Source organism: Schistocerca nitens, chromosome 8, assembly GCF_023898315.1.
Source record: "Schistocerca nitens isolate TAMUIC-IGC-003100 chromosome 8, iqSchNite1.1, whole genome shotgun sequence".
NCBI lineage: Eukaryota > Metazoa > Arthropoda > Insecta > Orthoptera > Acrididae > Schistocerca > Schistocerca nitens.
In genome coordinates this window covers 95,704,128-95,718,688 of record NC_064621.1, presented here as the reverse complement: position 1 = coordinate 95,718,688, position 14,561 = coordinate 95,704,128, and the positions used below count along the sequence as shown (strand labels likewise).

The 14,561-nt window shown below is 44.9% G+C and overlaps 1 protein-coding gene across 2 annotated transcripts in view; it reads right to left on the bottom strand.

Moving 5' to 3' along the window:
* LOC126199077 (myrosinase 1-like) overlaps positions 1-14,561 on the bottom strand; it is a 143,926-nt gene that overhangs the window by 108,255 nt on the left and 21,110 nt on the right. Inside the window, exons 8-11 of one of the 2 annotated variants that reach the window (XM_049935814.1) lie at positions 9,695-9,810; positions 6,210-6,344; positions 6,011-6,117; positions 1,674-1,850 (exon numbers count right to left, since the gene is read on the bottom strand). The exons of the other annotated variant lie outside the window; for it this stretch is intronic. Of the exons in view, the coding sequence (XP_049791771.1) occupies positions 1,712-1,850; positions 6,011-6,117; positions 6,210-6,344; positions 9,695-9,810 (497 nt within the window). The 3' untranslated portion in view covers positions 1,674-1,711. Of the gene's footprint in view, positions 1-1,673; positions 1,851-6,010; positions 6,118-6,209; positions 6,345-9,694; positions 9,811-14,561 lie in introns of those variants that run through there. 2 annotated transcript variants of the gene reach the window in all.

Below are 14,561 nucleotides of genomic sequence, written 5' to 3'. Positions count from 1 at the left end.
GCTCCATCCCCGAGCTGTGCTACTCCGGAAAATTTTCCTGAACGCCTGATACCTTGCTCTGATCCCGTTAAAGGAATGTTTTCTTTTCTGCAATACGTTTAAAGTCATCCTAAATGTTTTGTAATTCGGCCCTAGTTGACCATAAGACTGGCCGGCCGGAATGGCCGAGCGGTTCTAGGCGCTACAGACTGGAACCGCGCGACCGGAACGGTCGCAGGTTCGAATCCTGCCTCGGGCACGGATGTGTGTCACGTCCTTAGGTTTAAGTAGTTCTAAGTTCTAGGGGACTGATGACCTCAGAAGTTAAGTCCCATAGTGCTAAGAGCCATTTGAACCATTTTGAACCATAAGACTTCCGGTGTGATTATATGAAGAAGCAATAATCCACAGACATGGAAAAGCTACATTAAATTGTTGGTCCTTCCAGAGGACGCTGGAGGAGAAAACTGGTAGACTGTTGTTGCGGACCGCTCTTCCGTGCACCATAGAATTTAATGAAAAAGTCAGGAATTGTTCCTCTGTGACCGGCCAAGGGAGCCCCGAAACATTGTCACAGGGTTTGAACGAGACAGCAACGCAAAATGGACTCGCGGCACCTGGCGAGAAACAGGGGGGAGTCGACTCTTGAATGCGTGACTAGGCAAAGGCCAATCGGGGCAGCAGGACAGAGCTGCAAGACGTAACTAGATACGTTAATGGTAGAGCACTGTGTGCGTACCAGTGGATCGGGAAGCAGGCACACGAGCCATATGAGTGGGGGTTCCTCAGTACCCAAGGTAGAGCAGGGCAGCACAGACACCAGTGGACGCCGTCTGCATGTCGCAGGGCGACGGTAGCTGGACTTTGTTATTTTCCACTACCTATGTGCCAGTCTTTGCTACCGAGATGTCTTCTAGAGATGCAGAGGGGACATTAATGGACAGTTTCGTTAATAATTAGTGCCAGAGGAGCCATCTGAAGTTGTACGGCAGAGGAGACTTCTAAAGATTTCTACCCAATTACTTAATCATCCTCACCGAGTTCCGTGCTCTGTAGCACTTACAGCCTGCAGGCCAGCATTAGTTGGAGGTCTACAGGCAGCCCTCATTATCTTCCACTCAGACAATAGTCTACCGACATAAGACCCCTGTTACTGTAGCTACGTGTCCTTCACTCTCCCTCTCGGTGCACGTCACTGTGGCGTTCGAAGCAGCCTTAGCTTCCATGAGCAGCTTACCTTAACTTGTTAGTTGCCAAGTAGTCTCTCCTTGCCATGTCGCTTCTTTTTTCTTTGCTCATCTTTGCTACTTTCTTGTAATTACAGGACGGGGCACTGCTTGTGAATTTCGATGACGAAATAATTAAAAGCAGGTCCATGCCAAATGAAATGGGCCATATCCAATTTCCATAGAAGTGACTTAGAATAGATGCAAGAATCACCTACAAGATAAGGATACTGGAATTAAAAACACTGTGGGCTCTGTAACATATATGTTGCAGAGTCTCGTCTTTAAATATCGATATGCCGTCGTGGATGATGTGACATGTATTTCTTGTTGATGTTTGCTATGAAAATCTAAAGCATATGAAAACCTGAATAACAAAGGGTAGTGCTTTTACATAATGCATTCATTAACACTCAAGAAAATAACTTCATTGATTAAGAGACTGAGCCGAATTGCTTTATTTATTCATTACAGAAATACAGTATATAGCAGAGAACAACGCAAATTCAGAGAACAATATAGCGGAAGTATTCCTCAGGCACTTCCCTGCTCCCGTAGATCTGCGATATGAGAGATACAGACTCCTTCGGCGTCCTGGTTCTGTTAGGGCTGTCGAAATCCACCTGGTACAGTCCGTATTTTGTGCTGCAAACAGTGACAACTGGTAAGTCTTTGACATGCATGTATAGTAGATCTACTGTCGCTTTTGTAATTTTCACTGTAAGGTGTATACACACACACAGTACATAAATAAACAGGAACGTGTGCTACAGGGAAAACGATGATAATGGTTTTCAAGATCACAATTACGATTTCTTGCGGAACCGATAGAAGGAAAAGTGTGAATTGTTTACAGAGGAATATGTAGCCTATGTGCCGTGATTACAACATGGAAATTTAAGAAGGTAACATCCCTATATAAAGTCTTGTCGGTGTATGGACCATGTCAAACCGAAGTTAAACTCGAACTTTCGAAGGTGATCACAAATTCCTTCGTCAGCAGGCGTTTGCTGGGAGCAAAAGGTATTTTTCCGCGCATCTTAATATTTTTGGATATCACGTCGTTGGAAATCCCCTCACAAATACTGTACTAAGCTGAATCTGCAGCCATCTATAATTGCTAAAGTGTTGACGGAGTAGGATTTTGTGTAGAAACTGAGATACAGATTATGTCTCATTAATGTTTGTGCGATTCATGTCGGGCGATCTCTCTGGAATCTCCCAGAATGTTCTTCTAACCAGTTGCGAACATACATCGCTGTTTGGGAACATGAAGTCAATGAGTGGCTGAAAATGGTCTCCAAGTATCAGAACACTGCCATTTTCATTCAATGATAGGTTCAATTACACCAGAGGACTCAGCCCATTGCATGCAAACACATCCCTCACCGTTATTTAGCGATCACAAACTCGCACACTGCCTTTTTGACAACTTGGTTCCATGGCTTCTTGAAGTCTGTGCGACAGTCGGTACCAACCATCAGCTGTTACCAACTGATTCGGGACTCATCCGACGAGGCCATGTTTTTCCAGTCGTCTAGGGCCCAACCGATATGGTCGCGCTCTTGCAGTCGCATCGGTCATGTGCTGCCGCATCCAAACGTCACCGCACTGCCCTAACGTACACGTTCCTCGTACGTCCCACATTGATTTCTGCTCTTATTACCGGTGTTGCTTGTCTGTTAGCACTGACACCTCTACCCACTTCACACTGCTCTTAGTCTCTGAGTGAAGGCCGTCGGCCACTGAGTTGTCTGTACTGAGATGGTGAGGGGTAGTGGCTGATTTTGATATTCTCGGCACGCTCATTTTCGTCACGGTCTTGACACTGTGGATCTCAGAACGGTGATTTCGTTAACGATTTCCGAAATGGAATGTATGATGCTTCTAGCTCCAGCTATCGTTCCACGCTGAAAGTCTGTTAACTCCAGTCGAGCGGCTATAATCACGTCGTAAATGCCAACCTGACTGTGGCCTGCCACACGACCTGACAACGGAGAGTAGTGGTCTGGGTTGCCACTTCGTTTCGTAGCAGGACCTCTCTGGTTGGTATCGCCAGCACCCTTACAGCACAGTGGTACGTCGATGATATTCAGCGCCGTGTCTTGTTGCCCTTCATGGCAAACCATCCTGGGCTTTCATTTCAGTAAGATAATGCCTACCCGCACAAGGCGAGAGTTTCTTCTGCTTGCCTTTGCGTTCGCGTAACCCTACGTTGGCCAGCAAGTTCGCCAGATGTCTCCCCAATTGAGGGTGGTTGGAGCGTTACGGACAGGGCTCTCGAGCCACCTCTGGAGGTCGATGACCTAACGTGCCAGTTGTGTAGAATTTGCACGATATTCATCAGGAGGACGTCAAATAACTATCAATCAATTCCAAGCCGAATAACTGCTTGCATAAGAGCCAGAAGTGGACCAAATGTCATTGACTTCGTCAGTTTGTGAAGCTTTTTATCATTTGTTTGTCTGTACATGAACATCATACCTATTGATTTCTGTCCCATTACTCCTTCGTGGTGCGATGTTCTTTTCCTTGCCTTAGATTCTATTTTTGTATTTCAGTGCCTTTTTCTTTCTATGTTCAGTCGCGTAAAACTCATTATGTTTCTGCAGTGTATTCGAGATCGACTTCAATCTTATAGTTTTCACTGTTCGATGAAGTGTCATTTCCAGGCGCTTACTCAGGTGCCGATGTATGTGGCTATAAGCTCCCTTCTCCTTTGGAGATAATGTGGGTTAATTAATGATTATTATGTTACAATCCTCTTATTGTAATTGACCGTGTATATCGAGACTTCGCTCATTGTTAAATGCAATGGTGTGGAACTAACTGATGGAGACGCATGAAGAACTGGAAAAACGTAATTTATTTCCTTTATCACACTGCACAAACATAAACACACTATTATTCAAACTGTGTGCCACTACTATTAAACATAGAGATAAATCCTTCGCTACGCAACCGCCTTTGGCTCACGCAGCCTACACCTTCCACAGCTTCTCAACAACTGCCTCTGCCTGCGACTCTCTGCGCCACTGGGCATTGTCGCCCTCCAAAGAACAACCACGTACAGATACTACACTCCAGTACCCTCACATGGTGTTCATCCTGTGCCACTATGCCACCATAATGTCGACGAGGGCTAGTCACAATACAATATGACAGAGCCCTTAGCTTATCTCCACATCAGAAACAAATCCAGTGAAGTCTGCTAGACAATGGTCTGCACAGCTTCGGGGCTACTGGGCAGTTGCAGTTTGCCTAAGAACTGTATATTAGAGGAGCTTACCTGTGTTCCAGGCTTTGTGTTTCGCTCGCATGCTGTAGCCAAAGACCTGTTTATGCTGAAGTCAGCAGCGTCAGTTTCGGACCATGAATGGAAGGAAACATTTTCTCTCACAGAACTCAACTACAGTTTGCAAAATCTCACTCTTAGCACATTTCTTATTTGGTCCTGGAAAGTTGGAGGAATAACAGGGAACTGTCACTACAAAGTGTTACCAAGAAGAAAAGTAACATCATACCGAAATGGCAGAGAAAAGAAGCAAAACAATTCGGGACGGAAAAGCTGAAACATTGTTAACTGCGCGCTGTTGCCCAAGAGGAAGACAGCCTAGGTGCTTCAATAAAGGAGCTGCAATAATGAAGAAAGGAGAAGTATTAGAATCAATCTTTTGGACGGAATGTTCCAGAAGTATTTTTGATATAAAGGGTTATTTAGAGTTACACTTTGATTCGGCCAAGATGCTTGACGTATAAGAACTTGTACTTCTGTTATGGAATGATGCTGCGTGTTTGAAATTTCTGAAGAGATGTTGAGGAGATGAGTTTCTACGAAACTGATAAAGGATATAGGACTAGTGAAAAACCGCATTGTCTTCCTGGTAGCATCACAGTATCTAAGCACAAGGACAACATTACCAAATAACCGAACGTTACACATATACCTTATGCAAGCATTTTTTGCTAGCTGTAGTCGGATGTAGTTTGAGATCCAAGTATTGAACCACTCTTGATGTTGATCACAGGTCAAACATGGGAAGCAATCGTTTTAGTGTTAGCACTTTTCTGCAGTTGTATACAGTCAGCATTAAGGTACATTTACAATAATATAACACAGATGAGATATTGTCAATAGGCCTGCACAGGAAGAAAAGCGGAACCATTTGTTAACCTCTAAAGCATTCCTGAGAGAACATTCCTCTATATCAACTTTTTCAAATCCTTAAATAAATGTCCGCTATTTACTTCTCAGCTATCTTTTGTACTCCTTAGTTGCACTATCTCAGAAATTCAACCGTGTAGTTTTCAAACCTCACGTAACGAAATGATCGGTCTCAAATTATTAGCTGATATTAAGCAGTGTTCTGTTAGTCCATGGGTTGAGGTACTCAGTCACTTTGATTGCTGTGCTTGTTGTCGTAATACGTTACTGGAAGCCTGAGTTACACGTTTTCACATCGATAAATATTAAGATAATAAAGTATGTGTTCCTGAACAAGGTACGAAGTGTTTAACAATGTTCATAGTATCCTAATCAACCAGTAAAAGCATGGTGATTTTCGGTCATTATTATTCGGCGTAGGTTGAATTAAATATCGTTTCCATTCAAAAGAATATGTGTGCCTAACAAGATTGAAATAGAACACCTCTGTAAGAACTGAAATAATAATTTCGGTCATGGTTACAATTACGTCAATGCTCACTTCATCATTTCCTGTAGCCTCTGAAGAGATTCTCATGATGCATAAATCGCTTTAGTGTTTCTGTCTCAAAATGGAGCAAGAAAATACACAAGGACTCACGTGAAACCACTGCTCCATTCTAGATTGTCCATGAGACTCCAAACATTGTAGCCAATCACTGGAACGCCATCAGTGTTGACAGCTTGCAGAAGCGCCGTCAAGTAAGACTGCAACCAATGTGTAAAATATTTAAAGATTTGATTTTACGGAGTTAAGCTTCTAATGCTATCAATATCTGAAGGCAATGATCGAAACTCACCGTCAAGTAATCAATTCTATCAGTGTCATTGAGACCACCATCATTTCCCAAGCCGTTTTCGGTCACAATGATAGGATAACCTGGATATTCATTGGCAATCCAGTTCAGTACGTTGCGAAATGCCCAAGGAAATTGCTGGAACAGGAAAAAGTGAAGATATATATGTAACGTAGGACTGAGTATAAGAGCACGGAAACAAAGTTATATTAAAAGATCAGAAACGAATGCTCACGACAAGTGGGGCATCGCTACAAATTGGTTTCAGAAATCTAGGAAACACTATAGAGTATACACTGTGAAATCCCTCTTTCCCTTGCCGTCTTGGAAAACTGAATGCAAAATGCAGAGAAAGTTCATATGTCTCCTGATGACAAGTTTTTAGTGAAACCATTGCAAGCCAAGAAACAGATAAACACAGGTGTCTTTCGGGGTAGTGTACTTGGTCCAGTTCTGTTCGAAACACATACATCAATGGCTATCCAGAAGGTATAGGACACACAGGAAAAGTTCTCGTTGCTGACGTCAGCAACATCGTATTTATTGGTAAAACACGGGAACTCTTGTTAGAGGAAGCAAATGAAACCCTGATGTATGTTTATGGTTGGGTAGTACGTAATAAATTGAAAAGTTTGTTGCACTTTTGAACACTATATACATTATTCACGTTGTAGTGATTATAGAGGAACTACCTATAGTTTTATGTAAAAATACGTGTACCATTTATCCCTGGCCTACAGACAAGAAGGAAAATTTCAGTTTAGTGCAGAAATGACACTTCTGCTGGAGAAGTGCTGTTTCTATTTTAAATGTATGCGCGAGATGTCAGTACAATAAGCGTTCTACAACAGACAACTCACCATTAATGTAGTTAATATTCACAACATGAGGGACAATACAGCAAAGTATAAATGGGCGCCAAAAAAATATTTTCATACTCTGAGAAGGAAGTTGGTGACTCTGTATTCAAAACGAGCACTCACACGAAGTGTTTTTTTCTCTTGCCAATAATCACGTTTTTGACACACACGGACCAATCTCACTGTTGTCAGAAGATGCCAATAATGTCGTTTTCAGTTCACAGTAATGCAACTAGTCCGTACGACCTACTCCGCCGACGTTCGTCTGCCTGCAGAACAAGTTCACCAACAAACAACGGAGACAACGCCAATTACTACTTATTTCGAATTCTATTATTAGAATTTTTGTGTATTTAGTTTTCTATTACACAATGAGCCAGAACTATCTCCCAGCACATGAGGTTCTCCGCTACCACTGGAACACTTACTATTCTACAAAATAAGTTTGAATTTCGAGTACTGCAGACGCCCTGCGATGGAAATGTACCTGAGAACTTCGGAAGGTAAGTTGCACTGTTCGTATGACGCTAAGAGCATTGCAAAATTACAATGCGAATTGTCAATACAAGGTACACGTACCGGGTTTCCTGGACATAAGTTTGCTGCGGTGTGGTTAACAGGATCAACTCACTGCCTGACTGAAATGGTGCAACAACTAGAAGTGTACTTCAAAGCTGAAGTACGCGTGACAGTAAGATCCTCGTTGGAAAAAATGGAAATGAGTGTATGGCATCGTTGGCCAGGAGACTCCTATTCGGGGAAGTTAGGCCGCCAAGTGCAAGCCTCATTTCATTCGACGCCACACTGGGCTATCCATTCCGGTCTTGCTAGTTCAGCATTGAAATCAGCAGCCTGGTGCAATGTTGAGCATAATTATTCGCTTCTGCAGACTACTACGATAGTGTGTGCCACCTCCTCAAGGTTCTTCCGCTATCGCCAACTGTTCTAGTTAGTCGTTACGCAACTTGAATTGCCTGACTGTATATCTTGATCTGATCTCTGTGTCGGCTCAATCTGCTCCTCCCTATATTAAGATATTTTATGCTCTGTTTCGTTAAAAACTTCACGGAGAGAGTTTGCTCTGTACGGTTTGTCTGGCGTGTTGATATCTCATGTCCGTTTGTTTAATTGTCGGCTGGGGCCGCGAATTGTATTCAGTAACAAAATGTTTCCTTGCGGTGCCAGCTAATTAACGTGGGGCCAGCAAAATTTCCGTTTAGGTTCCCATTTCTGCTATTATTGTATTTAATTATCAGTACCGGCCGGTAAGTGAATGTTGTAGTCTGTTGTAGACTTGTGGACACTCCCACACTAAACTGGTGGTTCGCGAGTCGGCTGAAGTATACCGGCCAGGTCATGTATGAGCGAAATGTGAAGCATCTCCCTCTAATTTAGACTTGAGAACGAAATCTTCAGTTATTTTATAGGCGATCGTAATTATCATCTGTGGAAATTTTGAAGTATACCTGTTTCTGTGAGTCCTTGGTTAAGCCTTTTGCTTTTCCTTAATTATTGTCAAATACCTTGTTGTTTAAATATAGTATGTTTAAGATAGCCCTTCAGGCCTGTTTCAAAATTAGCTTTTCAAGTACCAGTTAATTATTGAGTTTCTAATTGTATTTCCTTAATTACTTCAGACATTATCGGTTGTGGTAGTGCCAATTTCTTTAAATCAGCCCTTCAGACGTTATTGCTTGTTGTTTGCTGTTTTTTAAAATCAGGCCTACTGACGTTAGCTTTTGGATTTGTTGTATTTCCGTCTTCGTTTGTTTTTTGTATAGCTCTTCAGGCTGTGTGGGTAAAATTTTATCCGGCTAGGTTGTTACCAGTGGAATTAAAATAACTTATAAATTATTAAAGATCAATATCTTAAACTGTCAAGTCTGAATTAATTTTAAACAAAGTTTGTGTTACCTACCCATCAAGTATGTGCAGGTAAATGAAAACCGGCCCAGCCCTTCCTTTGGACGCGTGGCACCGGGTTCGATACCTGTCGACGTCTATTGATGTTCTAGCGTTACATAGCCAGGATGCAATGTAGCCTCGAGGCACCGTGAAATGGTGCAAATGATTAAACCAAGGACGCACAGATGTGGGTGGTGCACATCGGGGGTACAGACCTTGCACTATACAATTTCCATCTTTTCGGCAAGCTGAAAGAACACCTAGGGGGAAAAAGAATTTCTAACGTTCACACAGCGGTTTTCGAATGGCTTCGTCACCAAGGATCGGATTCCTATCGACGAGGAACTGAATGTTCGGTAGGACGTTCCGACCCCTGTTTACGCAAAATCTGTAACTGTCTTGAGGAACAGTGTCATGTATCTGGGTCACTTTTAAGTGTAGTTCAGCATTCAATAAAAGTTACGTGGTCTGCCGTAACAATGTGTGACTTACTTGCTGAAGGTCCTTCGTACTTGCCTATACCAGTGAATGAGAAACGTGTGCCCTATAGCTACCATAGCTGATTTATGTGATATGTCATCAATGCATATCGATGACAAAATCGTCTATACAATCACTGCTGTCACGTCTAAAATACTTCAACTGGTCCAAATACCACTTTCAATTCTTTATCGTCGCACTTGTAGCTGAGCGCTTAGTGCCAGACTTCCGCAGCTTACGTACCTCAGTACTGACACTGACGACGTTCGAGTCTCTTCTCTTGGACGGAAATGGCCCATTTTCACCTGATGTCACGACGGTTGTGTAGTAATGGTTCACACCGAGAAAGTCAGAGGAACCTGTAACAGAGTTTACGGAAGAAATAATTTCACACAAGGTTTAACGAATTAATCTACAGATAATTATAGAGCCTACAACATTACACTTAATGCTCGTAAATAACAGAAATAGATTGAAAACGGCGGAATGAAGTCTCATAAAAAAGAAATTTGTACAAGTCAAATGAAACTTCACTGACGTGACTGAAGTCGTGGGATAGCGGTATGCACATATACACGTACATAACGTATAAAAGGATAGAACAGTGGCACTGTTACTTTTTGTACTCAGGTGATTCATGTGAAAGGGTTTTCGACGAGATTATGGAAGCGCGACAGGAAGTAACAGACATTTAACGCGTGATGGTAGTTGGAGCTAGACCCATGGGACATTCCATTTTCTAAATCCTTCAGGAATTCATTATTCCGAGGTCCACAGTGCCAAGAGTGTGTGGAGAATACCAAATTTCAGGCACTGCCTCTCCCCACGGTCAGCATAGTGGCAACGGCCTTCACTTACCGACCGAGAGAAGGCGTTTGCGTAGTGTTGTCAGTGCTAAAAGATAAGCAACGCTGCGTGAAATAGCCACAGAAATCAATGTGGGACGTACGAAGAACGCACCTGATAGAGCAGTCGGCGAAATTTCGCGGTAATAGGATATGGCGGCAGATGATCGACGCGAGTGTCTTTGCTAACAGCACGATTTGGCCTGCAGCGCCTCTCCTAGGCTCGCGATCGTATTGGTTGGTCCATAGACGACTGGAAAACGGTGGCCGGGTGTGGTAAGTCCCGATTTCAGGTTGTAAGAGGTGATGGTAAGGTTAGAGGGTGGCGCAGATCCCAAGAAGCCATGCACCTCGGCTGTCAGCAAGATACTTTGCGAGCTGCTGATGGCTCCACAATGGTGTGGGATGATTTTACATGGCATGGTCTGGGTCCTCTGGTCCAACCGAATCGATCATTGACTGGAAATGGTTATGTTCAGCTACTTGGTTACCATTTACCGCCGCTCATGGACATCATTTTCTCAAACAACAATGGAATTTTTATCGATGACAACGCGTCATGCCGCTTGGCCACAATTCTTCGCGATTTATTCGATGAACATTGTGGACAATTCGAGCGAATGCCCATCGAAAATTTATGGGACATAATCAAGAGGTCAGTTCGTGCACAAAATCATGCACCGTCAACACTTTCGCAATTATGGACACTACAGAGGCAGTATGGCTCAATATTTATGCAGGGAACTTCCAACGACTTGTTGAGTCCATGCCACGTCGAGTTGCTGTATTACGCCGAGGAGACGGAGGTCCGACACGATGTTGGGAGGTATGTCATGGCTTTTGTCACTCTAGTGTATGTGGTTCCAGAGACCATTTCAAGTTCAAACATTATGATGTATATATGCGGATTTAAGCGACGAATGGAAATTTTTATCAAGGCTGGGATTCAAACCTAAGTCTCCCGCTCACTGGGCAGATGCACTGACCACTGGGCTCCACTGGCACAGTGGTTTTGTGAAAGTGCACCGACTCCTCAATTCCAATTCCCATTCACGCCTCACCCCACTTGGTTTTCCCCCTAAGTTTGAACTGTACTGGAGGGACTCTCCCACTGTATTCCAATAGCACCTCAACCATTGAACGACACGGGGGAGCCTGCCTGAAACCCAGGCTTATCTGTTTTAATCAAATGAAACTTTATGGCTCCGGAGACCTTTCCAACTCTGAAACGTCTGTGATGTATATATGCACACTGAAACGGCGAACGCAAATTTGTACCAACTATGGGATTCTAACCAAGGTCTACTGTTCATTAAGCAGGTGCACTAACCATTACACCACTCGGCCACAGTGACTTTGGAAGTAGATTAACGTCCCTCCCTTCTTAATCCAATCATGCATTACTTCATTTGCATGTATCCTTTATGGATGTTTGAGACTTGAAAAGGGCTCTGGAACTATATACACTCCTGGAAATGGAAAAAAGAACACATTGACACCGGTGTGTCAGACCCACCATACTTGCTCCGGACACTGCGAGAGGGCTGTACAAGCAATGATCACACGCACGGCACAGCGGACACACCAGGAACCGCGGTGTTGGCCGTCGAATGGCGCTAGCTGCGCAGCATTTGTGCACCGCCGCCGTCAGTGTCAGCCAGTTTGCCGTGGCATACGGAGCTCCATCGCAGTCTTTAACACTGGTAGCATGCCGCGACAGCGTGGACGTGAACCGTATGTGCAGTTGACGGACTTTGAGCGAGGGCGTATAGTGGGCATGCGGGAGGCCGGGTGGACGTACCGCCGAATTGCTCAACACGTGGGGCGTGAGGTCTCCACAGTACATCGATGTTGTCGCCAGTGGTCGGCGGAAGGTGCACGTGCCCGTCGACCTGGGACCGGACCGCAGCGACGCACGGATGCACGCCAAGACCGTAGGATCCTACGCAGTGCCGTAGGGGACCGCACCGCCACTTCCCAGCAAATTAGGGACACTGTTGCTCCTGGGGTATCGGCGAGGACCATTCGCAATCGTCTCCATGAAGCTGGGCTACGGTCCCGCACACCGTTAACCCCGTCTTCCGCTCACGCCCCAACATCGTGCAGCCCGCCTCCAGTGGTGTTGCGACAGGCGTGAATGGAGGGACGAATGGTGACGTGTCGTCTTCAGCGATGAGAGTCGCTTCTGCCATGGTGCCAATGATGGTCGTATGCGTGTTTGGCGCCGTGCAGGTGAGCGCCACAATCAGGACTGCATACGACCGAGGCACACAGGGCCAACACCCGGCATTATGGTGTGGGGAACCACTGGTGATCGTCGAGGGGACACTGAATACTGCACGGTACATCCAAACCGTCATCGAACCCATCGTTCTACCATTCCTAGACCGGCAAGGGAACTTGCTGTTCCAACAGGACAATGCACGTCCGCATGTATCCCGTGCCACCCAACGTGCTCTAGAAGGTGTAAGTCAACTACCCTGGCCAGCAAGATCTCCGGATCTGTCCCCCATTGAGCATGTTTGGGACTGGATGAAGCGTCGTCTCACGCGGTCTGCACGTCCAGCACGAACGCTGGTCCAACTGAGGCGCCAGGTGGAAATGGCATGGCAAGCCGTTCCACAGGACTACATCCAGCATCTCTACGATCGTCTCCATGGGAGAATAGCAGCCTGCATTGCTGCGAAAGGTGGATATACACTGTACTAGTGCCGACATTGTGCATGCTCTGTTGCCTGTGTCTATGTGGCTGTGGTTCTGTCAGTGTGATCATGTGATGTATCTGACCCCAGGAATGTGTCAATAAAGTTTCCCCTTCCTGGGACAATGAATTCACGGTGTTCTTATTTCAATTTCCAGGAGTGTAGTTTTGTTAGAGCACCTATGTCTAGGTTTCATGCAGGATCCCCATTTCGTTCGATATTGGGATGCTTTTCCAGTAAAAAAAAGTCTCAAATGGCTCTGAGCAAAAAAAATGGCTCTGAGCACTATGGGACTCAACTGCTGTGGTCATAAGTCCCCTAGAACTTAGAACTACTTAAACCTAACTAACCTAAGGACAGCACACAACACCCAGCCATCACGAGGCAGAGAAAATCCCTGACCCCGCCGGGAATCGAACCCGGGAACCCGGGCGTGGGAAGCGAGAACGCTACCGCACGACCACGAGATCTGAGCACTATGGGACTTAACTTCTGAGGTCATCAGTCCCCTATAACTTAGAACTACTTAAACCTAACCTAATGACATCACACGCATCCATGCCCGAGGCAGGAATCGAACCTGCGACCGTAGTGATCGCGCGGTTCGAGACTGTAGCACCTAGAACCTCTCGGCCACAGCGGCTGGCTTTTTTCCAGTACAGCTGGAGACCCTCTGCAATGCTCTTCGAGTATAGGGGGAATCCCTAAAGGGCTGTGGCGTGAGCGGTAATTTGGTCTGAGCAGGTGGCCTGCTAGGGTACTCCATTCAGTCATCGAAAGACACGGTGCCAGAGTGAAGTAATGGTTAGCGCATCTGCCTTGTAAGCTGGATACCCAAGTTCGAATCCTGGCCTTGATGCAAATCTTCACTCGCCACTTCAGTCTCCATATGTACATAATTTAAAGTAACATATAGTTATATACTGTTGTTCAAAGACATGTACAAGGACAACTACTAGCAAGAATCTTTTACATGTAAAGATATTTCATATTTTAATTTCCATAGTATTTTCCGATAGTGCTTTTAATTTCTTTTGGGAGGCTCCAAATATATTTATGATAATGGATTGTAAAGATACCTGGAGTGACTTCAGCGGCGCTGCAATAAAATCACGCCTGAAAACCGTTACAATAGTGCATAAAGCTTTCTACTGGAGCATCTGGACAATGTCGTATCCAGACACGACCATCGACCTGGTAAACGATAAACTTGATTCTTTCGACCAGGCGACACATTCCTATTTATCCACGGTGCAGTCTCGATGAGCCCTCCCTCAATGTGGTCGGAACTGACATTGTCGACGGGTCAAAATGGGAACACTTAATGGTCGTCTACTGGGAATCCCAGATTGGACAATGCATTCTGAAGGGTGTATTCCGAAACGCTGCTGCCTGCAACAGCGATGTACTCTGCCACCAAAGCTGCCACAGCCCAACATCTATTCTGCTTTACAGAGGAGGCGACTCGTCCTCCGCATTCTGTGACGAGGCAGGGGCGTCCAACACTTTCTCGCCTATTAGTCGTTTCACGATACTTGAACCACTTTCCACAGGTTCCTACGA